Source organism: Anarhichas minor, unplaced genomic scaffold (assembly GCF_050575085.1).
Source record: "Anarhichas minor isolate MPS153535 unplaced genomic scaffold, ASM5057508v1 ptg000079l, whole genome shotgun sequence".
NCBI classification, from domain to species: Eukaryota; Metazoa; Chordata; class Actinopteri; order Perciformes; family Anarhichadidae; genus Anarhichas; species Anarhichas minor.
In genome coordinates, this window is record NW_027466525.1 from 520617 (window position 1) to 546047 (window position 25431).

The 25431-nt window shown below is 42.2% G+C and overlaps 2 protein-coding genes across 2 annotated transcripts; both read right to left on the minus strand.

The window, feature by feature from the left end:
• Positions 1-377: 377 nt before the first annotated feature.
• On the minus strand, positions 378-9199 carry ccne2 (cyclin E2). The gene is made up of 12 exons (XM_076081288.1): positions 9040-9199; positions 7757-7795; positions 7366-7447; positions 7201-7254; positions 6419-6561; positions 5763-5898; positions 5506-5652; positions 5188-5283; positions 3851-3985; positions 3651-3762; positions 2676-2833; positions 378-1539 (listed from the first exon to the last, which is right to left on the minus strand). Exons 2-12 carry the CDS (start codon positions 7768-7770, stop codon positions 1429-1431), a joined length of 1188 nt encoding a protein of 395 aa, XP_075937403.1. The 5' UTR covers positions 7771-7795; positions 9040-9199; the 3' UTR covers positions 378-1428.
• A 2750-nt stretch (positions 9200-11949) lies between these two features.
• tp53inp1 (tumor protein p53 inducible nuclear protein 1) lies at positions 11950-25186 on the minus strand. Its single transcript, XM_076081294.1, is given in 5 exon segments — positions 11950-15504; positions 16418-16937; positions 20400-20556; positions 20559-20759; positions 24905-25186. Coding segments are annotated over 4 exon segments (969 nt in total). The 5' UTR covers positions 20628-20759; positions 24905-25186; the 3' UTR covers positions 11950-15281.
• Between the last annotated feature and the right edge of the window lie 245 nt (positions 25187-25431).

Below are 25431 nucleotides of genomic sequence, written 5' to 3' on the forward strand. Positions count from 1 at the left end.
CTTCACTACATCTAACAGGTTTAGCTGCTCATCAGTGTGTGTGTGTGTGATTAAATAGTCGCACAGGACACTTTTTTAGAAAGTTTAACACACTATATACTATTACTTTATTTTTTTACATTTTAAATACATATTTAATCACAATGTAGTTATAAGATTATTATAACATGTCAAAGAGTCAGTTTAGTGTCAAAAAGGGAGAAAAACCCAAACTAATGTCATGAAATCACAGAAGTAATAGTACACTATGTATCAAAAAGCTTTAGAATGTATAGAATAGAATAATAATAAAATAAAATAAAGTCATAGTAGTTTCTTTTAAGTCATAAAAAATGATATTAGAGTTGTTAAAAAAGAGAAACTCATTAAAGTCTTAATATAGTATTTATTTAAACTTCATAAAAAGGCAAAATAAAAAGTCATAATTATATCAAATATATATTTAGTCTTTGTATAATTCATCAAAAAAGTCAGTAAATTGTAACTTCAAACGTTGCAACGAGGCATCATGTCGTATGTTGAAGAAAACTTCACACCAAAGTGTCATCCGACTTCATTTATTAAAACATTCCAATATGATAGAAAATCACACATTTCTGAATTGCTCTATTTACACAAAGGTACATTGTTGAACATGTACACAGTTCACATGCTGGTTGGTTCACTGCAGAGGTCTCAGGGTTACAGTCACAGTTCATATTTATTTTAAAAGGCACTAACAAGTGTACAACAGTTAATGATGAACAGCAACGCAACAACATGTGTCACTGAGCAAAATCATAAATAGCTTTTGCATTTGGCAGCAAATCAAAGTGATGTCGTTCATCACTCGTTTGTTTTTACATATAAACATCTCGTCCTACACACGAAGGCTCATCAATAAATACAAGCACTTAAAACTGAGAGGAAAGCAAACATTCTGCACAATCGTGTGCAGTTTTCTGTTGCATGTCAAGTTTCCCAGGAATGTAACAAGAATGTGCAACCAGGTTGCAACAATAATAAAGATTAAAAGAAAATTAAAATAAAAAAAAAAAGGATTATTGAGGCACACAAACGGGCCGGGGTGCGTTCACAAACACCTGCAGGTTTCTGGATGTTCAACAAATAAAGTGTCTGTTTGTTCGTGCGGCTCGTGAGTCAGAGCGGACCTGCTTCAGAGGGAAACGTCTTCGTGGAGTTTACTCACTTTAGTCTAGTGGAGATAATAATTAACTCTACGTCACAGTTCAGAGAGTCTGACTGAAGCACCATCGAGTATTACATGTAGAGCTGCTGCTGCTGAGACCAACATTACACTACTTGTCTGGAAAATGTTTAAAACAAAAGTTTCTAAAACCAAATGAATATAAATCAAATAAAAAGAGGAATCAGTTCCTGATTTAGTGTTGCTGAAAAACAAAACAAAAGGTGCTACAGGCAGCGAGCTCAGTGATTGGCTGGTTTCTCTGTGCTGCTGGGCGGAGTCAGGATCGTTCCCACGGCGACAGGCGACAGCTGACAGTCGAGGCTGTCGAGCTGACGGTCCCGAGACGTCCTCTGCAGGAAACGAGTCAACGTCAGTCACGTTACAACTTAAACGTCTCATTGTTCACCGAGTATGTACATACATACACACATACACATACACATACAGTAAACTGGTATTTATCCTTTAAGTTTCAAAATAAATATAATATGATATGTTAGTCAACAGTCGGCAGCGACAAAAGCTGCATCAAATACCAGAGAAGAAGATTCTGAGCGCGCTCAGTGAGCTCGTTTTCTTTGTTAGCCGATAGCAGCTAAACGTAAAGAAATAGATATTTATTTATACATATTTGGTGAGAACTAAACGAGTTTCTGCTTTAAGTCACTTTACTAAATAAAGAGATAAAAACTAAAGAAAATGTTTATTTAGTTTATTGGAGTCAAAATGTTCAGACATCTGAAAAAGGAGTTTTCAAAAATATCAGCTGATATAAAGTGATGTGTATACGTGCAGAGAACTTTTAACAGACGTTATTAAAGTTATTAAATGTGTGGAAACCTATTAACACCACATGAGAGAATTGAACACATTTATAAAGTATTAGAGGCTGTAACACGTAAAGAAACAGACTTCTTTCAAAAGGAGTCATTTTATTACAATCAAGTTATAACACTTTGATTATTCATATTCAACCATTTATTAATAACATTTTATTGTTGCTTTGGAGATTTATAACCTTATTTAAAAACAATAAATAAAGTTTAATATAATCAATATGTAAACTAAAAGTTATTAGTTTCTATTTCTCCTCTTCATAAGGTTGAACATAAAGAAACCAAAATACATTTATTATAAAGTTTAGCATTTTAGTGTTTTTTCTGTTTGAAAGTCGTCTCTATAGTTCGTCCTTAATAATGTAGTTTTATAATTAATACTGTAGTTTTACAAGAAAGATATCCGTTCAACGCACATATTGGTGTGTAAATATTTAAGACTTATGTCCTCTTGTTTCTTTTATTTATTAAATAATAATAATAATAATAATAATGTTTGGAGATTTTTAGATAAAAAGGTTGAAAAGAGCATCGAGAATCAGAAAAGTCAGATTATTAAATCCTGATTTTATTTATTGATCTTTGGCTGTAACAGGAGTGTGTGAGAGTGTGTGTGTGTGTGTGTGTGTGTGTGCGTGCGTACGTCTCACCAGCAGGTCCAGATAGGCCACGTGTGTCTGGATGTTGTGCCGGGCGTCGGCCTTCACTCTGGGGAAGCTCTTGAGCTGCGGTGCGTCTTGAGATCGCAGGACGTCCATGAAGGGACTCATCCACCGAACACAAGGAGACACGCCGTCCCATGTCAGGCCTGAGGACACACATATGGGGGGGGGGGGGGGGGGGGGTGGGTCAGCTACTTATATTTACTGCATTATGACGCTCAATGACGTCAGACCTATGAACCCATAAACCTGCTGAAGGGATGGAAAAGCATGTTTTCATTAAACGATCAAAACTTCACCGTTTATCAGTCAGAAGCTGTAAAAACTCATAATCTTGTGATTTTCATCTTTCCGACAGTCCTTAAACACATCATCTGTGACCAACGCTTTAGTCAGAAAAAGCTGCAGAAACTGTTTATATTTAATCAAAACATTTTATTCTTCATGTTCTCATTATAAATGTCTCTAATAAAGAGTTCACTTTAACCAGGATGTGTAAAAACATTAAAGTGTGAAACTATGAAGTCATGATTGATTCATCTGAGACCAACAGTCATGTGACTACAAGGAGGAGACACTGACTGAACTACAGGAAGTGAACACAGAGGAGAGAGGAGAGGAGAGAGAGAGGAGAGAGGAGAGGAGAGAGGAGAGAGGAGAGGAGAGAGGAGAGGAGAGAGGAGAGAGGAGAGAGGAGAGAGGAGAGAGGAGAGGAGAGAGAGAGGAGAGGAGAGGAGAGAGAGAGAGAGAGGAGAGAGAGGAGAGAGGAGAGAGGAGAGGCTGAAACATGTCAATAGTTTAATATTTCTAACACATAGAGACTCTATTTTCTCCCCATCATTGGTAACACTTGTTGGATTTATAGATTCTATTGTTTTGTTTGTTGTAATATAAACGGTTAGCACCCAACAAGAAGCCGCAGCGTGATCATCAGAGATGTGCAGGTGAGGAAATCAAACTCACCTGAGACTTTATGAACGACGTCAAACGAGGAGAAGTGGCAGAAGGCGGCTGCAGCCAGAACACTGTAGCTGAAGTCCAACGCGTTGATGTCCAGCATGCACAGGTCCAGCAGCTGCAACACAGACGGCAGCAGTCAGTCGGATTGTCTCAACGTGAGGATGGTGGTGTGTGTGTGTGTGTGTGTGTGTGTGTGAAGCTACCTGTGTGATCTGGATGTACGTTTCCTGGGAGAACTGCGGCACCAGGAAGTTCTCTTCGTCCGTCTGAGCTTCGACCTGAACGTACAGCTTCAGCCAGGAGATCGGCGTCTCGGGACAGAGACTCCAGTTCAAGGCCTGCAGGACGAGGACACCACACGGGTCAACAGAGAGAGGGGCGGTGTACCAGCCCGGCTCTAAAGGAGTACAACAGTACCTCTTCCAATAGAACACCATAGGGTACTTATGAGAGCATCTTACTATTATATATATAAATGACACATCTTTCTAGAAGAAGGCGTTTACTTTTTACACACTTTTCATCTGTTTCATAAGATGATTCACAACACTAAACTGCTTTCTGGCACGTCTCCCTCAGTCCTTCATTAACCGAGTCCTTCATTAACCGCGTCCTTCATTAACCGAGTCCTTCATTAACCGCGTCCTTCATTAACCGCGTCCTTCATTAACCGCGTCCTTCATTAACCGCGTCCTTCATTAACCGCGTCCTTCATTAACCGAGTCCTTCATTAACCGAGTCCTTCATTAACCGCGTCCTTCATTAACCGCGTCCTTCATTAACCGAGTCCTTCATTAACCGCGTCCTTCATTAACCGAGTCCTTCATTAACCGCGTCCTTCATTAACCGCGTCCTTCATTAACCGCGTCCTTCATTAACCGCGTCCTTCATTAACCGCGTCCTTCATTAACCGAGTCCTTCATTAACCGAGTCCTTCATTAACCGAGTCCTTCATTAACCGCGTCCTTCATTAACCGCGTCCTTCATTAACCGCGTCCTTCATTAACCGCGTCCTTCATTAACCGCGTCCTTCATTAACCGAGTCCTTCATTAACCGCGTCCTTCATTAACCGCGTCCTTCATTAACCGAGTCCTTCATTAACCGAGTCCTTCATTAACCGCGTCCTTCATTAACCGAGTCCTTCATTAACCGCGTCCTTCATTAACCGCGTCCTTCATTAACCGCGTCCTTCATTAACCGCGTCCTTCATTAACCGAGTCCTTCATTAACCGAGTCCTTCATTAACCGCGTCATTCATTAACCGAGTCATTCATTAACCGCGTCATTCATTAACCGAGTCATTCATTAACCGAGTCCTTCATTAACCGAGTCCTTCATTAACCGAGTCCTTCATTAACCGAGTCCTTCATTAACCGCGTCCTTCATTAACCGCGTCCTTCATTAACCGAGTCATTCATTAACCGAGTCCTTCATTAACCAAGTCCTTCATTAACCAAGTCCTTCATTAAGCGCGTCATTCATTAACCGAGTCCTTCATTAAGCGCGTCATTCATTAAGCGCGTCATTCATTAAGCTCACCTTCAGGATGTGAAGCTCTGTGCGCTGGATGTCCCAGATATCACAGGCTCCATCTGTGACGTAGGCGAAGTCGGTGATTTTAGGAGGGTAGATCTCCTGAAGAGAAGAAGAAGAACAAAAAGTGTTTAACAGAAGAAGAAGAAGAACTTGTGGTGCGATTCGAACGTAAGATTTAATTTATTTTACTGTCGACATCAAGTCTTTAATGAATTCTGTTCTGTATTTATTTGTGCATCAACATGCATGAAGCACAAATAAAAACATTCAGAACCGTTGGCGTATGTGTTTAGACACTGATGATGAGGAGGAGGGACTCACCTCTATCTTGGCGGCGATGAAGAGCGCTGAGATCCCAATGAGCTGCAGGTAGTCCTTGTTGACGTTCTCCTGAGTCAGCATGAAGCGGTCGAAGAAGTCCTGAGCGAGGTAGGCCGTCTGCCGGTGGAGCGAGTACACCTCGCACACCTGCAGCCAGGACACACAGACGCCGTTAACAGCTGCAGCGATACTTCAATAAGCGTTTATGATCATCGGATCATCAATAAGAAGAACGTAGAGGAGGACGTCAGCGTCACCTCCAGCAGCCAGTCCAGCAGGATGGCCCTCATCTTGGGCTGCAGCTTGGGGTGTCTCTGCAGGTAGCTCTTGTCGTGGACGTACTTCAGCTCCTTGTTCAGCATCTTGATCCACACGTCGTCTGAGCTCGCCCAGCTGAGGAGGAAGAGGCGGGGTTTAACTCAATGACAGGTCGGCCATCTTTGTTTTAGCTTCTTCAACATGCAGACGAGGAAAGAGTTCAGGCTGCAGCTCATTTAAACAGATGTTCCTTCTATGTGAAATAAATATCACAACACTATAGAAACACCTTTAGTATTAGATTCAGTACGTCCCAAAATAAACTGCATCCAGTTGCACTTTGCAGACCTTTTCTGACCCACAATCCTTTGCAGATATACAAGCAAGAGGTTCAAAGTTTGAGGAAGTAGCGTCTCTTAACTGAACGCAACACTACGTACTTTATAAAGGCAATATGATGCGACATCTACTAAGAGTTAACATAAATCAAATGAGGTTTGGAACACAGCTTCAGTTAATCGATGTTAAACATGTTCGTGTAACTTTAAAAGATCAATTCACAGAGTGTGAACGAGCACGTTAGAGTCTGAAAGCAGTCGGGCGGAGAAACAGCTCAGTGTTGAGTGTATACACACACACACGCACACGCACACACCTGAGGCGGGGGATGGGGGAGGACTGGATGAAGAGGTTCTTGAAGGTGTACTGCTTGAAGCTGGACGGATCTGCAGGTTCCAGCTCTTTGTGAGGAGTTTCTATGAGGACGCACGGACTCGCTCCGTCCTCCGACCAACACGTCTAGAAAACACACAAACATTCAGCCGGTGAGTCTCAGGACGACCTCGTCTCCTACAACAAACCCACCAGCTCTGATTCACTCTGGATGCATCTAGTCTGCTACACACTCACACTCAACAGATCGAGATCATTAGACTGTCAAACACAAAGCACCAATAACGCTCCCACAGAACTCTACTCACCATCATCAAACTGACCAGTGACTGTATTTACTGTAAATGTCTATTTTTCTCTTATTGTTGCAACTTTATATGTTATTAAATGATTTATTGCTAGTTAATACCAAGCCGACCGGTGACGCCTTGTGGTGAAAATGAGGTACTGCACCGTGACCTCATCAAGATTAATCTGATATCATAAACTAATATAATCACGAGTTTGAGCTGCTGCAGTAAACACACAGATAGTGTGTAGAAGACCAAAGAGGGGAAAAAACTTAAATAAATACATTAAAATGTAAAGAAACCAGATATTTTATACATGAAACAAAATGGACACTCAACAAAGAAGAGAGGAAACAAACTAGGAACTCATGAAACTAGTTTTAAACAACAGGGCAGAATGCAGAGAGAGGGAGGGGCACAACACACTGATAACACACTGCTCTTATCTCTCTCTCACACACACACACACACTGACCTGTATTTCATAGCTCTGTTTCTTGGCAGCAGGTTGTAGTTTCTTCTTTGAAGGCTGGAGGATAAATTAATGAACGGGTGAGTTGTTGTCGCTGCTAAACTCTTAATTTACAGGATTATTAGAATGAAAACACCGAATCAGAAGCAGCTGTTTATGAACACAAACCTCTGCTTTCCTCCTCTTCAGCGGCGCTCGGACCGTCGGCTCGAGTGTGTTTGAGTCTCTGGTTTGCAAAGTGATGCGACCGCTGAAATAAAGAATAAAGATTAAATAAAAAGACGTCAGCTTCACGCTGTGAACCCAGACCGGAGATCAGAGGACCTTCATCACTTCACACACGTTCTAAATAAAGTTGTTACAAGTGTCATGAAGTCAGAGACGCTCTAACGTGAGTATTGTAACACTGAAGTTTAGTGTGACTGGACATCAACGTGAGGCACAAACTTCTTCTTATTATTGATATCAGAAAATAATGCGACACATGTTTAAGTCCAGTGAGGGGCCCTCACCGGCCCCCACACCAGCAGTCTGAGAACAAACGGCAGCAGCTGCTCACCTGCGTCTGAACATGGTGTCGAGTGGGTTTACGGCTCCGCTGCAAAACAAACAGAACACAGGTGAGACACACGCAGCTGATATATGAATATAGGATTCATCCACGGCTCCTAGAACCACGTCAGAACCTCATGGAGGGCCCCGAGGAGGCCCCCAACAAAGCTACCAGTACACATGTTAGAGTCCCTGGTGTGAGGTTAAATAAGACCAGGACCCAGTATAAACCACCACAGTGATGTTATTAAGAGCCCAGCTGGCTCCTGGAGAGCACAGGGGCCCCAGCATGCACCAGGAGCCTCTCATGGAGCCCTGGTGAGCAGAGTTAGCTCATAGCTCGAGTCCTCCAGTGAAGAGCTCACAGAGCGCCACACAAGCAACCAACAGCTGCACCGTGATGATGATTAACATGATGTCATCATGACGGAGTGACACAAGATGTAATAATAATAATCACAATATTAATAATAATAAAAGAGTAGAGCCCAGCCAGGCTGTGTGTGCGCTAGTGTGCTGACTAGAGGAACAGAAGGAGGGGGGCTGTTTGTTCCCTCGATTTCAAACAAAAAAAACTCACAAATTCTGCTTTTTATCCTAAATTCATCACCCCGAGGTGTGAAGCAAACGTCTCGATGCGACATCCGGGTAGTTTTTATGAAGAAAAACGCAGAAATATGGACTTTATTTGAGGGATTGAAACTCAAAGACGCGCCAATTTCCGAAGCTCAGAAGCTCAGAAGCGGGAGGATTCGAGCCCGAAGCCCTCGTCCAGCTCCGGGAGGGAAACGAGCAGAAACGACCCGAGAAGAACCGCGTTGACTTTAAACTGAGCTCCGCCGGTAGATTACGCTCATCGGAACTACCGATCGGAACCACAATCCGTATAAAAAGGTCCAAAAAGCGCCATTAAAAGTCGGGCAAAGAGAGACCACCGCGAGGCGGAGAGAGGGGGAGCTGCAGGAATCACATACACTTTACACACAAACTCCACTAAAACACGCAAATACTCACTAATGACACACCCAGAACAACACGGACGAGTCTACCGAGGAACCGCAGACTGTAGTTAAGGAGGGAAACCATTGTATTACGGTTAAGATACACGTTAGAGCTACGATGAGGCGGCAGAGCCTCGCTTTCACAGATTTAAATCCAAACTACGTTGAGATAAACGCGTATTTAAGCTGTAATCGTGCGACGCGGCCCTTAAAGAGACAATACCAGTAATAACATGTTAATAAACTGTGTGTTTGGGTATAAACGCGACGTACGGCTCGGTGGTCTTACCTCCTCGGTGATCGATGGTTGAATGAATGGATGAATGCATAAATCAGCTGTGGCGCCGGCGCCAATCCTTCTTATATCCGCATAGGTCTGTCTCGCGGCCCCACTGCGCATGCGCGTTCCCGGTTTCGCAGAACCGCGCTAAATGTTCAAATCTCGGCGGAATTTTTTTGCCGCAAACGTGCAACAAGCGAAGCGTTTAAAATGTGATTATTTATTATCCGATAATAATGAATCGGACCCGTTATGACGCGATTAACGGGGTTATTTACCGCGTTTCACCGTCGCTTACGTTCATAATACGTTCCGCTTAACGGGAGTTATTTAACTTCTCTTTTTTACGCGGCATCGGAACTGCTTCCGCATAGCGAGTCCCGCCTTAAAGGGAGGAGCCTCCGTGACGTTGAGCCAATGGGAGAGCGAGATGCGACTGGCGCGTGCTTCCTCCTCAGAATGTAAACAGAAAGAGCACGTGGAGCTGCTGTCAGACAGCCGGTCGAGAAATACTGCTGCTGACACGTGGCTTTATTTATATTATTATATATTAATATCCGATACTTGGAGGGGCCCACTTGTTTGTTATTATTATTATGCATTTTGCATCATTATTATTATTTTATTATAATTATTTTATTATAATTATTATCATGCATTTTTGTATTATTAATATAATTTTATTATTAAAAGAAAATATTATTATTTTATTTTTGTATTACTATTACCATTCATACAGAATCACCCTTAGTAACAATAACTGGTTTGCCATTTTATAATTACAATAATATTGTCATCTTTTTACTTTTAATTTATTAATTTTGTGTTTTTTGGTTTTGCTTTGTCTGTACTCCTGTTTTTATGTATTTCATGTCACTATACCACTGGTTTGTGTCCTGCCCTTTGCCCCAATAAAATAATAATAAAAACAGATAATTGTATATATATATATATACTGTATATATATATAAATACTATGTAAGGCCCAGTGGTCCAACCTGTTCCTATTTAAATATGCACGCATTTTAATGACTTCCAGTTTGTTAAACCAACGACTGTGTCTGTGTTCATACCCATCATACTAAATATAATTCTGTTTCTACAACCTGAAAGCATGAAAGACCATAAAGAAATATGAAGTATAGTGACTGTGTGGAGCTTCTGAACAGTAGAGTACATTTACTGCTTCATTTTCAGATAATGAAGCAGATGAGCAACTTATAAACTAATGATCGGCCTCAACCAGCTACGATATTAAAATGCTGTTGATGCATCAGAAATAATAATCCAACAATGTCTAGTACTCTACTACTTTTTATTCAGATACATGTACACATACATGTATTGTACATGTACAATACATGTATGTGACATAGGCATTCTTAAGTTTTCTTTAATTACATTTTAAATGCAGGACTTTTGCTAAAGAGAAAGATCTCAGTACATAATATTGAATACGACTGTACGGTGGTATAAAGACATGATACTGTGTTCTTTGTGTTGGATGTACAGTCTAGTGTTGGATTAGAATTGAAGTATTTGAATAGTGAGAAAGGTGACACTAAATATTTAATATGATGACTTAAAAACTAAGTCATTTTGTGTGTTTTTTTCCTCGTTTCCTCTCTCCTCGCATGGTTTCCTCCATGCATCCCTGGTGGGAGGGACTAAGACACAAGGAAAGGACCCAAGTGAGGGAAACGGGGGCCAAATCCCAATGGCCCCCCTCACGGACTCACGGACTTTGAGGCGCGCTCCCGCGAAGTCCGTGAGGGTTCAGGGCTGTCCCACTGTCACATCATCGAGTGTTTGAGGCTCTGGCAGACATTTTGAGCCCTTTATGAACCCTTTCTGTAAGTCAGCATGGTATGCTGACTTAGCCTAAGGGAATTACCCACAAATCATTGCAATGTGACGTTAAACACGGGTAACCAGTGGACGCATGGAGACGTAAAAAGAAAGGTAAACAAAGAGGACGGCTCACGTGTGTTCAGCCTGTCATAATAAATGTACTCAGAAACATTAAGGGTTAAAGATGGAACAACAAATAAACATGAAATCTGAAGATATTTATTTATTTATTCATCAAATATTTGATTTTGTCATTGAAGCTGTTTTGACAAAACGAGTAAATAGATGATATGAAGTTACCTCATCTAGTGAGGAAAGAGCCTGAAGACTTTAATATCAGGGAGAACAAAGTATACAATAAATACACACAGTTATACATCATATTTATTGTTGTTTTCATGGTAACGTGATATGTTGCAGCAAAGTGCTGTCCCATTCACCATCTCAAGCCCTCACAGTCTCTCACACTCACCCACTCACCAGGTGACGTCAGTGAGTCCCTGAGGGTTCAGGGTTTGAGGGTTTAGGGGGGACATTGGGATTGGGCCGGGGATGCAATTAAGAGACTTGAGATGTACCCTTGGAGGAGCAGTGCTCGCGCTAGCCCTCGCGCTCGCCTGTAGAGACTCGTCCGGACGGGAACGCGCAGCTTGGGGCAATCGATTAGATTCTGCCCCAAGCTGAATCTATTGGAGGACGCTGATTGGCTAAATTGTATGTCACACATTTATATCTTTAATCAGCAATTGGCTAAACTGCTTCATAAGACCCGCCTCTTTTGGGCAGTTTCTCCAGCGCCCCAGAGCTGCTGAGACGTGCAGACAGGCGGAGAGGACGTGCAGGAAAAGCATATATTTACCGCAGATATCATATTTTACACATATTACTGGGTGATTCCATATTTCAAAAACACAAATATTTACAATTTGTATAGTTTATTATTATTATTTATTTTATTTGTTGTGGCTCAAGGGGGGGGGCGGCGCCCTAGCGCCCTCTATTGACCGCCACTGTAAGTAGCCTTTAAAATGAGTTAAAATGTCTTTGAACAAACAGACAGAGACGAGCTGTGTATGAAAACATTTATTATTATTATTATTATTATAAGCTAATGAGAGATCACATGTATTAACTATAACAGTCTAAAACAGATGACCTCACTTATAATTACTCTTACATCAGAACAGAGTGAAGTGATCTTCCGTACATCCAAAAACTACAAAGATGGAGACCAGTTATGTTGATAAATAAAGAGTTAATCCTATAATTCCTACATCTTTTTTTTGGCAAAGTGCTGTATTATTCCAGTACAATACAACAACAACAAAATAAAAGCATCTAACACTTGGTGAAAAATAATACAAAATAAAATGCCACAAAATTTCTTAAAACAAACGAGGAGAAAAGAGGTTTTGCTACATCATTCTGTCTGGTTTCTTTTGTTGAGTCATTGTATAAAATAAAGTAAAGACGGTTGGCGGGCGGCTCCGAGTGGTGCATAGCTGGTTTCTGATGTCCGTCCACTCAGGACAAACAAAACGCGAGATAAAGGAGTTCAAGTTCTTCATTGATGCATTGTCTTTACATTTCAACCTGGAAGGCACGAGATCCACACATTTCAAGGCATTGAACAAAAAACAAACATTACAAATCCCTGTTAGTTTGATGATGGAGAGATGAACCCAAGAAATAAAGGAGGAGACGGATCATCACGTCTGATCCCTTCTTGTCTTTTTAAAATAAACACATTGTCCGTGATTGCAAAGCTCGACAGCAGAGAGAAAGACATTCGAGAAATAAGAGAAAAGTTTAAAAACATTATTATTTACAGCTTAACAAACGGTTTTAATATTAACGCTGACGTGACTATTAAATCTTTCCTGTTTGTGTTTCTACTGCAGAACACTTTAAAACATCTACAACATGTACTGCTGATGAGTTTAATGTTGCTCCAATGAGTTCAAAACTTGAGAAAGTCAAAAACTTACACCCGTTTTAAAATGATTCAATAACATTATGAAGCAGATGTGTCGCACATCTTCAGAAAATAACAGTTGTTACAAAATAACAAAGTTATTACAAAATGATGTACGGAGGTCAATTTCTGCCAAGAAAATGAAATGAAATGATGAAAAGTCAGGAATAAGAAGAAGAAATAGTCAAAGTAATCGTAATTATGAGATGGAAAAGTAAAAAAAAACTTTTTACTCAAAATGTGGTGCAGTGATTCATATTTCAATCGTGAGTTACAAAGTCAAATTGAATGAGACGACACAACGATGAGATAAATGATAATAATGATAATTCATAATGATGATTTAGTATCTCAACATTTAGACTTTTTAAAGTCATCATTTTGACTTTTCATCTCGTACTTTTGACTCGACGTATCTGCTTTTATTTCTGTCATTCCCAACATTCTGTCTGTTGTTTATTATTCTATTGTTTATTCTCTGCTGCGGTGGTGATTCGGCCCCGGCTCTACTTTCCCAACATGAAACATGATTCTATATTTCAGAGCAACGAGGCCAACAACCGACTAAACACGTAAAAGTTAAACAACCAAAAATACATAAATCAGTATTATAAACTAGTGAAAAGATTAAAAGCTACTTTTTTGGTTTAAATATTTTTTTTTAGCAAAATGTAACTAAGTTAACATGGAAAAATAGAGTTAAAAAGCATTAAAGTACATTTCAAAAACAAAGTAAAATACAAACATCTCGATGGATTTCATCTCCAACAGTCGACTGAAAGTGAATTCTTTCACAAAATACACAAAAAGCTCAAATGTATTTCTCACAAACACGTTTCTTTTTGTTGAGTTAAACGAGGGAACGCTCGCTGGGACGGAGCGGGAGAAGAGAAAAGTCCGAACAAACAAGAATCGTCAGCCGTCAAGTAAATCTGCATTTTCCAAGAGAGTGAAGGTGATTGGTTGTGACCCTGAGAAGTAGACTGCAGATTCATTTAAGAAACAAAAAACAACACAAACTCTTTTTACATTTTCTGTTTTCCTCCCACCATCGTCACACGAACACAACTCTACAACCATGCAACAGATCGCACACTAACAAGATCAAACATACCGAAGCAAGAAACAGACGCATATATACCGACTTCATACTGATATGTAATTTCTTTTTTTCTTTTCAAAAAAATATTTTGGAAGTTTTTTTTTTGTTTCGTTTTTTAAATACATTTTTTTTGTACATTTCTATTCATCTCAAAGCTACCGTTAAAACAAGGCGTTTAGTGATATTTAACCCAGTATTTTTAGATTTTTTTTTATTTTCAAAAAAATATTGTGAAAAGTACTGAATTACAAAGTCAGAGGCAGGTTCATCCGCACGAGCAGAGACGCTGAAAACGTGACGCTGAGACAAGATCACTGAATTTATGAACTTCAAAGGCTGAAAAATCCCCTCAAAACAGCAGGTTTGATAAAAGAACGGCCGACATCGAAGCATCAGAGGCCGTGATAATCTATGGGTGTGAAACTCCAGAAGCACTGGAGCCTACATTTCCCATAATGCAACGGGACAGAATGTTTTCATCAGACTCCCTGCCGGGTAAAGAGCGACGTCTTTCAAACTCTCAAACAGATTTTCTGTTATAATTAAAAGTCGTACATTGACTATGACATCGTCCCTTTAATTTACCTTTTCTCCCGTGGCATTCTGGGAAACGTAGGAACTCGCCGTCTTATAGAAAAAAAATTGAACAAAGCAACATAACTTTAAAGTTCTGACTCATTGTGTCACAGGTTTCCTGCCGCAGGCCGACGAGCACAACGTCACTACCGGCAACTCTTTATTTTTTGGGCAACTTCCACTGCACTGATTAAACGGCAACATTGTGCCGCTGCACCGTTCACGTGATTTCAACAGATTCTGGAAAATGTCTCCTAAAAATGTGTCACCGTGACATCAGCGTGACATCACCATGACATCACCTGAGCGTCCTGCCACGCTCGCTGAACCTGCCGCTGAGTAAAGTGACCTACAGCATTGATTCTACTCATTAAGTTGTCCGTGAAGAGGAAGAGAGAGGAGGAGGAGAGGAGGAGAGGAGGAGAAGGGATGGGGGGCACACAATGACCGTTATCTTCTCCTCAACATCAAGATGAAGGAGGATGGATGATGAAGAGGAGGAGGAGGAGAAACGTCTCACCCACTGGCCACATGAGCTGATAAGAACAAAAACAAAAGCCACGGTCCCTATTTCACCGTCCAATCAGATTTGAGATCGGGGGTGTGACTGATGGCTGATGACACATTGCTGGTGTTGAGTTCTTGATATTAATAAAAAGGAAGGAATCAGAGGTGGCAGGTGTTAGTTTCCCATCCTGCTTGAAGGACGGAGGCTGATGAAGATGATGATGAAGATGAGGACGCCCGTCAGAAGTTGAGGTGTCTCTGGCTCGGCTGGTGGAGGTGCGAGGTGCTGGTCTTCGGGGGCCGCAGCAGGTTGAGGCGTCGCAGCGCGTTGCGGGTCAGCGGTTGGTTGCGCTGGCCGGCGTTGCCGTCCCGCTGCTGCAGGAGGCCGGCGCGGGCGGAGAGCGCCGCGGCGTAGCACGCCGAGTGGAGGCTGGAGCGCCGCGGGACCACCGCCACCTCCGGCCTGCGGGGGGGGTGGGGGGGCAGAGACAGAAGGAGAGCGGTGTTAGATGGAGCCGAGTGAATGTATTCAAGTACTTCATTATTAACATTTAATGCTGATTAGCCAAATATTAAAGCTGCTATGAGGAACTTTTATTGTCTCTTGACTCTGGCGCCCCCTGTGGACTAAAGTGGTAGTGTCTGTGAGCACCAGACTCTTTAGAAAACCTCTCATTCTACTGCAGCAGGGTCTGACAGTCTGCCCCTCCCAGTCCTGGTTCTCCCGTGCCTCCCTTCCCTCCAGCGGGTCCAGCAATACATCCTGGGTCTCCAGCAGAGAGGAGAAGCTCTGCTCCTGGAGGAGGAGGAGGAGGAGGAGGAGGAGGAGGAGGAGGAGGAGACACTGCTGCTGCTGTGGACCGGTCTCTGCTGGAGTCTGAGCTGAAGGAGTTTCTGGCTCCGATGACGAGCATTAAGAATAACTCTATAGAAACAGACCATCTTCTCTCTGATGGTCTCTTTACTGATGGAGGACTGATAGAGGATCAGGACTACACTGAGACTGGTTGATATAGAGGATCAGGACTACACTGAGACTGGTTGATATAGAGGATCAGGACTACACTGAGACTGGTTGATATAGAGGATCAGGACTACACTGAGACTGGTTGATATAGAGGATCAGGACTACACTGAGACTGGTTGATATAGAGGATCAGGACTACACTGAGACTGGTTGATATAGAGGATCAGGACTACACTGAGACTGGTTGATATAGAGGATCAGGACTACACTGAGACTGGTTGATATAGAGGATCAGGACTACACTGAGACTGGTTGATATAGAGGATCAGGACTACACTGAGACTGGTTCAGGACCAGTTGAAAGTTCCTCACAGTAGCCTTAAAGTACAGAGGTTCATCAGGACGTTACCTGTGTCGAGGGCCGTCCAGCGTGCGTCTTCCCTTCTCTTTCCCGGCGGAGGGCGTCTTGGCGGCGGGCACGTTTTCAGGCAACAAGCCGAGCTCCAGGTCGAGGGAGCGCGGCAGGGGGTCCAGGCTCATCCTGGGGGGGCTGCGGTGGGCGTAGACCGACATGCTGGGGTGCTCGATCAGCAGGTTCTCCAGAGGGCTGGCCTCCAGGAGGATGGGCTGGAGGCCGCGGCCCGTGAAGCACGGTGGCGGCGTGACGAACCAGCTCTCCTCCAGGGAGGAGGTGTCCAGACGGAGGAACCCGTTCTCCTCTTCCTCATCCTCTTCGTCCTCTGCGCCGCCGTCCGGGTCGGTGTCAGCTGTGGAGTTGAGGGAGGTGCAGGAGGCGTAGCGGATCGGGGGGCTGGCCATGGGGGAGGGGATCATCACCAGGTCCTCCTCTTCCTCCTCCTCCTCCTCCTCCTCAGGACCAGCTGTGGATCCAGAGAGGCCGTCACCACGCTGACCGGAGCAGGCTTCAGCTGCAGAGACACAAACAGCTGGAATTAGTCATGTGATCCACCAGGAAGTGTTTTTGTGCAGCGGTTCAGTTTTGTGTGCCAATATTTTAAAAGGTTTATTTGTTCTTTGACTCCAAAACAAGCGAGGCTGATGTAGTTTTAAAATCCTGTGAGCACCAGGAACTAAACTACAACTAACAACACTCTGTAGTTTTACTGGTGGACGCATCGCTGCAGAGTAATACCTCCAGTGGACCAGCAGGGGGCACTGTGGCCTCTCTGAGCAGCAGCTGTCAGACATAAACAAGGATTTTCTGACGACTCAGCATCACCTGACCCTGTCTCGCTCTCAGTGTGTCAGTTTCTCCATTAATAAGTTTATTATTACACTTTTAAATGCCCACATGAGGAGAGATTTTGGTAAAAATCCAGTAAGAAAAATGAATTTAAGAGGAGACACTACAGATATCACCAGTTTATTACTGACATTAAGACTGTTATCTTTTATATTACAAGTTTTCTGAGATGATTTTGTTTATATACAAATAATGAATATCTATTCTATACATGCTCCTTTTCCTACATTTCCAGAACTTAAATCTGAACATTTGATAAAACCAGGTTCAAAATTCTTGTTTAATTCATAAATAAATTCTGTAAAGATGAATGTCCTCCATGTTTTCAGTAATAAAATGTTAAAATGCGTCGATAAGCTGCAGAAGAGGAACCGTGCCGGAAAAACTCAAAATCTGACCGTCAGGCTGTTCTTTGGATCCAACACATCCTGTAATGAGTCACAGAGACGCAGGAAGTTATGAAGGGAAACTCGACCTCCAGCTGGCCGACTGGAAACTCAAAATAACGCGTCGCCTCAAGCAGACGTCTCCCTTTGGACTTCTGTCTAAGGGCCGATTCTGCTGCAGCCTGTCAAATAATAACTGTGTGTTTTCACTGTTTACAGGACGCATTCAACATGTTTTGATGCTGTAAACCAAATCCAGCCCCCCCCCCCCCCCCCCCCACGTGACCCGGAGGTCACAGAGGTATCCTTGTTTACACACAACAGGCCTGAGTGCTGAGTCAGCAGATCTGCTCACGTTATCCTCTGCAGCAGCAGCAGGACGAGCTGATCTCCTGCAGAGGAAAGGAGGCTGCAGGACACGGAGGAGGTGCTGCAGAGCCGTCCTAACTTCTGGAATAACAGGACGGCACAGAGCCGTCCTGAATGCAAGCCGCAGTGCTTTAATAACGTGAACACCGAAATATAACGATTGAAAGGCTACTACTGAATATAAGAAGAGGACGTAGTCATCTCTTGTGGACGGATGTTTTGAAGCCTTAAGTTTGGGGTTTGGTTGCTGCCATCTTGGTTTTCTTTGCAACCAGTGACCATATTTGGACTGAGGAGGAGTGACGTAGAGACGCCGTATACGTCTCTGGTAGAGACCTGTCAATCACCGTGTAGCCCCGCCCTAAAGCATCCCCTGCTTTATGGTCTATTTGACTCTAAATGGACCATAATGTACTAAATGAACATCATGCTGTATTGAAGAAGACTTGAAACTAGAGATTGAGACCATAAACTCATGTTTACAATGTTTACTGAGGTAATAAATCAAGAGAGAAGTAGAGTCATTTTCTCATAGACTTCTATACAACCAGAGGAGTCGCCCCCTGGTGGACACTAGAGAGAATGCAGCTTTAACACTTGAAGCTTTGACTTCACTTTAAAGAACCGGAGGTTGAGGTCTGTTTTAAAGGTAATATAATAAGAATACAAAAATAATAACACAAAGATACAGACATGACGAGCTTTGATTGAAGAATTGCATTTAGAGTTATAGCTAGGATTTCTTAAATTAAGAGAAGATAGGAGGTCTGACAGACACGACTTCAGGCTTCTGTAACAGGAAGAAGGATTTATTGTTTCAAACAAGCAGTTTGGATATTTTCCAGCATTTCTCCAGCAGGAGAGGAGCTCTGTGTGTCGGGTTAACGAGGTCAGTGCGGATTATAAACCACACACACACACACACACACACACACACACACACACACACACACACACACACACACACACACACACACACACACACACACACACACACACACACACACACACACACACACTTTTTCAGTAAGAACATTAAACGTCTTTAAAACAGTCCGTTTACTTTAACCAGCTCTTCATTTGGATGAATTTTGTTGGAAACTTGTGTTTTATTTGAGTGTTTTTCTCAGATCTATTAACTCTAATAAAATCTTCATGAAACCATCTGAGCACCGGTTCATCTTTGTGCCGAGCTCAGCTGAACAGTCCAGAACTCTACGATGGGTCCAGGTGACTTTATTTAGGATGAATGCTGGCGGCTGATCCGTGCCCGTACATGTCTCTGGACTACAGCTCCACCAGCTGCTATTTTTACCTCCTCCGGTTCTCTCCGTGCTTTTGTTTGGCGTGTTTACAGGTCGACCATAAACTGAACGATGGCACCCAGACAGGAACAAGTCTGCGTCTGCATGCCCCCCCCCCCCCCCCCCCCCTTTAAAGTATTCACACGGCTGTGGAATCGGAGACGGGTCAAGAAGGTTCAAGACCGGCGGAGGGTGAACAGTGGGCCAAACCAAAGCTGAGCTCCACTCCGAGTCTCTGCAGTGTGTCATGTTTCTGTGTACAGTGTGTGTGTGTGTGTGTGTGTGTGTGTGTGTGTGTGTGTGTGTGTGTGTGTGTGCCAGGAAACTTCGACCTGCCATTAAAAACAGTATCTGTCATTCTGAATGTTGGATTATTTTCTCTTTTTGCCTCGTTAGTTTGGAAAAAAACCTATAAGCAGATGTTGAGTCAAGATTGTTTCGTCAGAGCTTTCGACTGATCTTGTGGTCTTCATACGATCTCAATGTAAAATAAAAGCTCATCATTTAAACCAAATTTCTGCTGATTTTACTGGTTTTAAACATAGTTTGAATAGTAGTAGTGGACATGGTCGTTGTGACGTCACGCGGCGGTTTGTGGACTGAAGTTTTGAAGACTCTAGTTCAACGTTTTGGTCGTCGCCATCCTGGTTTTTTTGCAACCAGAAGTGACACAAGAGGGTGGAGCTAAGTACAACCGAACGCTGAATAAGACATTTTTAGGACTAAATTGTTACAATTAACTTTTCATGAAGAGGAAACAAACTATGAGAGAGTTAAAGCTGTAAGACAAAAACACGGACAGTAGCCCCGCCCTAAAGCATCCCCTGCTTTATGGTCTGTTTGACTCTAAATGGACCATAATTTACTAAATGAACATCATGCTGTATTGAAGAAGACTTGAAACTAGAGATTGAGACCATAAACTCATGTTTACAATGTTTACTGAGGTAATAAATCAAGAGAGAAGTAGAGTCATTTTCTCATAGACTTCTATACAACCAGAGGAGTCGCCCCCTGGTGGACACTAGAGAGAATGCAGCGTTAACACATGAAGCTTTGATTTCTTACCCAGGTAGTTGACCAGGATCCAGTCTTCATCCTCTTCCTCCTTGCCGTCTCCGTTCCCGCTGCGTCGACTCAGCTCCTCGGCGTCGTCCCCGAACAGAGCGCTGGTGAACCTCTGGAACATCTCGGGACGTCCTGCGGGGGCGCGAGGCCGAGGGAGGAGGGGCTGCTGGGGGGGGAGGAGGCGCGTTGCTCGGGGCGGGGAGGCGTGGCGTCGCTCGCTTTGGTCATCAGCTGCGGGGTTCACGGCTTGGGGAAGGCTCCGGAAAGGTGCTAAAGTGCGTGAACAGAAGTGTGGTCATGGATCATCTGTGGCTGGACATCGCTCAACGTCGGGCAGAGTGCAAAAGTACAAAACGAGCCCTGAGAGGAGGAAAGAAAAGAGAGAGAATTACTCCAAGTTTGAGGATAAAACTTGGTACACTTTTGTCTTTCCAACGCCGTATGTCTCAAATTTGAGACTTGAGTGAATAGAGCGCTGCAGAACTCGGTCCTAAAACCCTAAAAATAAATTAATAGAGATACACACTCGTTCGCTGGCTCGGTCAACTAAGTCTGAACAATTTTCAAATAGTCTGTGAATGCATCAAACATCTTGGGCGATTTGGTTTGTCTGGAACAATCCAAGTGTGCAGGAATGAGTCCTAAAACCCAATAATGAGTCAGCATCTTTACACTTCCTGTCTCCTCGTCTTTAAGTTAAAGTTTCTTGAATGCATTTCTGGTGAGAGGAATGAAATATAAAGTCTGTGTTTCAACACAAACGATTAGTTGTCTGATCAGTAAAGGTCAGTAAACGCCCCTCTGGTGAAATTTCACATTTTTTATCCTTTTTTTTCATCACGCACCAATTACCAAAAACAAATCCCTTGTATGTGCAAACGTATTTGGCAATAAACAGTTTTTATTTTAAGAGGGGAACCAGTGATGCTAACTTCCTGTTAGTATTCAAAAACACTTTTTGTGACTTCAAGTTGTATTAACTATTTAACCACTTGGCGGCAGCACAACATCTCACATATCACCACCGTATGATGTCTGTAACATCCAGCAGCTACAGATGTTTGTGTCCAATATTCTCTCTTTTAGCTCCGTCTTTGGTGTCCTCCACCACAAATCTGTCTCTTTAGCTGCTAAATGCTCCACTTTGTTCACCAGCAGGTCTGTAACCGAGTCTGTAACCGAGTCAGTCTGTAACCGACACACAGTGTTAAAATGTTCACAGTGATATTTAGGGGGAGGAGTCTTGAAGTGTACGAGGGGTTATAAATTAGTATATGGGTCAGACGGTGGTTTGGAAAGACGAGAATGTCAGCAGCCGGCCAAGTAATTATTAAGATACCCACCCTCACGGAGATAAACTGTAAATACCGTGAACACTTAGTCCTGCTTTAATGCTCATCGATACGTTCCTTTCTTTCAGTGAATGTCGGCCATTTTAGTCAAGATCTATTTAAAAAAAGATAGATTTAGACCTCAAGAGAACAGCCTGGAAGAAGGAAGTTGATGTCATGTTTGTTAGGAAATAATGGAACATTTATATTATTATGTATTAATCCAGTAAGTTATGGGCCATTATAATATATATATTGTAGCATTAAAACCCCAATTTCATATGTAATACAGACCATGATGTATGAGAACTGAAATCGGACAGTTTCAGACCGTTTTTTACAAAAAGAAAGATGTAAACAAACCTTTAACAACGTCATAAAACATAAAAATATGTATTTTTAATCATCGTCTGCTATATTAAAAGCACCTCAGTCTACTTGTGAATGATAGCAGATGTAAAAAAGAAAGCTATAAGCGCCACTAAAGTCATCAGCATCTCTGAGGCAGCAGCTGCAGTTTCTTCAGTCGCTGAGCCGATGGAGGCGAGCAGTGTTTTATTCAACAGTAGATAAAGAGACACACAGCTGGCTGCAGCCGGTCTGCTGCTCTCAGAACACTCTTTCATGGAGAGGAAAGTATTAGTGGACAGAATAAGAAGTGATCAGTGTCGCAGCTGCTGTATGAAGGGAGGAGGGAGTGAGGGAGGAGGCTTCCTTTGGCACAATGTCTCTGGACTACAGCCAAGAGGCCGGTGTCCTCCTGTGGACGGCTCTGCCCTGTGTTTTGCCTCTGAGGCGACATACTGAGCTCTGATTGGTGGAAGCAGACAGACACGACTCAGGGCGGAAAACTACTGTGATCGTTTGATGTCATGTATTTTTTTACATTATTTAAATCACAAATTTGATTGTACTTAAGTTAAAAAAAACTATGTTATTTACGCTGTTTTTATTAATTAATCTAGTTTTTATTTCAGACTTTTACTGCCATTAGTGTTTTCATATCTTTTAAATCTATTTTATCGTTTCATTTACTTATTTTATTGTATTTATCATGTACAATTTTATTGTTTTGTTACTATTCAAGTTTTCATTTCACGATTGCTTTTACTGCTGTTACGGTTATTATAGACTTTAAATCTATTTGATTACATTTTATTGTCTTGTGTGCATTAATCTGAAACTGCCGAACTTTTGAATTTCTTTCGTCTTTCTGTTGTTTATAATATTTATAATATGTATGCGTTTGTCTTTAAAAGGACAAATTGTGTCAAAAAGTATTTTAACTCACAGGACCTGAGACCTTTGTTTAAAATAAGACAGACGTTAAAAAAACATGTAACAACATCAGAAAACATTTAACGGTGTATTTATATTGTTGCCCTTTATTAAATATGTATCAGAAGTGTGTAAATCGATGTAATACTGTGTGTTTCATCTTGTTAGGGCGACACTTTGGTTTGTATTCACCACCAGGAGGCTGACATGAACAGGTTTTTTAAACTAGCATGAACGCCTCATTAGCTGCCTTCTACGTGAATTATTTCAGTGAATCACAAATTCCGTTTTTTCCCCCAACAGCACCTGAACGCACTCTGGATACGGAAGAGAATGCGTATTGATGGATGTGATGCGTTCAAACACTCGCGTGCCAGCTCGTATTTCTCAGTTGTATTATTCATTACACGGTGAAAGGAAGAGAAAAAAAACATGAAGCCTGTTTTTCTGCAGAACAAAAGGCGAAACTCCGCCTCTGTGAACACGGAGAGACAGAAAAAAAGGTTTTAAGTGAAGGATCACATAATGTGCTGCACCTCCTCCTCGCTATCGGGTTAAATAACCTAAATATGAACTCAGACCGTCGTTATAATCTCCGAGCACAAAGGAAAGCTCCTCTGCTGTGTTTTTACAGGAGATTAATGTCAGTCAATGGGGTCACTGAGTCATAGCTGTGGCTTTCTGCTGAACGACATCGCAATAAATGCTTCTATTACATCATTATTTATTCAAGTGAAAACATAGACGCTGAATAAAACCTGATGTAAATACAGTATGTAGGCTGCAGGATAAAAACACAGTTTAGTGGGCAAACAAGAGGTTTTATGGCTGTTTGATGAGGCAGAAACAGAGATAGATGAGTTAATTCTTATTTTAATAGGCTGTGGTCATGTTTTGGGACTTTACGGGTTATTTAGGCCGCAACAGTAAAGATTAGCTATTTAAATAAAGTTCATAAAATGTCAGGAATACATTAAGAAATCCTGTATCACGCTACCATAACACACTATAATGTCTTTAAACGTTATTTGTGAGATTCTAAACCGTTAATTCTCACAAATAATGAATTTACAATGATATAAAACAAAGATAAGCAGTAAATTCACCGAATGTGTGAAAATAAAGTGACTACATGTTGAATATTCTGCAGAAAGAGGTCTGCCACTAACGTTTATTCTCATATGAATACTTTACTTTCTTATTATCTCTTGTTTAATCTATTTGTTTTGCTTTATAAACAGAAAATAATCCTGGAGTCCAAGTTTTTCTGCAAATGTCTTATTTTGCGCGAACAGTCCAAAACTTTTGCATTTGAAAAGCGACGTGAGAAGAGCAGCCGATCGTCACTTTAAAGAAGCTGAAACCAGCGCGTGTTTGACGTGTTTACTTAATAAATGACTAATTGTTTAAATGGTTATCGGTTAGCAATCACGTCGAGGGAGAAATAAACTCATCGGCTGACTGTTGTGTGAGCCGAGCAGGAGGATGAGAATGTGGGGCAGCAGGCTGCAGACGGTCTGTTGTTACACAAGAGAGAAGGGGGAGGAGCCTGAAACTCTACACCAACAGAAGCCTGCGTGTTAAACTACAACATACACAAACGTATCAAGAACATACTTTAAAAAACACACAAAACAACTTCACATCGTTTTACTCGAGGAAAAACACCACGTTCTGCAGCGCGAGCGCGGCTAACGTCACAGCTCGCGCTGCAGAGTAAGCGGAATTAAAAATGCGTCGTAAACGTTCAAAAACGCATCGTAGCGTTTTAATAAATGTCTGTTTCTTTTAGTAGAAAGTGTCTCTATCGTAATGTGGTTGATAAAGATCATTAGCCTCCGGTTTAAGAGGCACCGGAGCCGTTAACGGCCACCGAGAGGAAAACAAAGAGCTCACCTGCGGCAGAGAGAGAGAGGATGTAAACCGAGGATTACAAAAATAAATCCTTAAAAACTGAGGTAGACGCGTTACTTTTCGAAAAATAGAAAAACTCCAGGTTTCTTCGCAGAAGAAATAGAATATATATATATATATATATATATATATATAAATAACCGTTGATTTAAGGACTGTCCATCGGGAGCTGGGCTCGGTTTTCTTTCCTCTCTTTCTTGTTTCCTTCAGTCCCGTTTCCTCCTCCCCGACTGCGCCTTCCTTCTTTTGTTGTTGTTGTGGAGCTCCAACAGCTGATCGACGTGACGTCACCCCCGGAGCAGGCCTATCGGAGGAGACGGGCCCCGGAGCGGCTCGACCAATCACAGGCGGCGTTACGGCCTGTCACCAACACACGTGACCTGCTCCTCCTAACCCCTCCCCCCTCCTAGTTTTTCCTGAAAAGGGCATGACTGGGCAGAGCGCTGCTGGTTGTTCGGGAGGAGGAAGTAACTGCACTCCAACTGGGTTTCTCCTCCATACGTTACACA

Excerpts from the sequence above, each read along its gene's own strand:
- ccne2 (XM_076081288.1), bottom strand. Across the intron at positions 6,562-7,200 it reads AACAGAGCTATGAAATACAG|ACGTGTTGGTCGGAGGACGG; the intron begins GTCAGTGTGTGT and ends TGTGTTTTCTAG. Across the intron at positions 5,899-6,418 it reads TCCCCCATCCCCCGCCTCAG|CTGGGCGAGCTCAGACGACG; the intron begins GTGTGTGCGTGT and ends CTTCCTCCTCAG.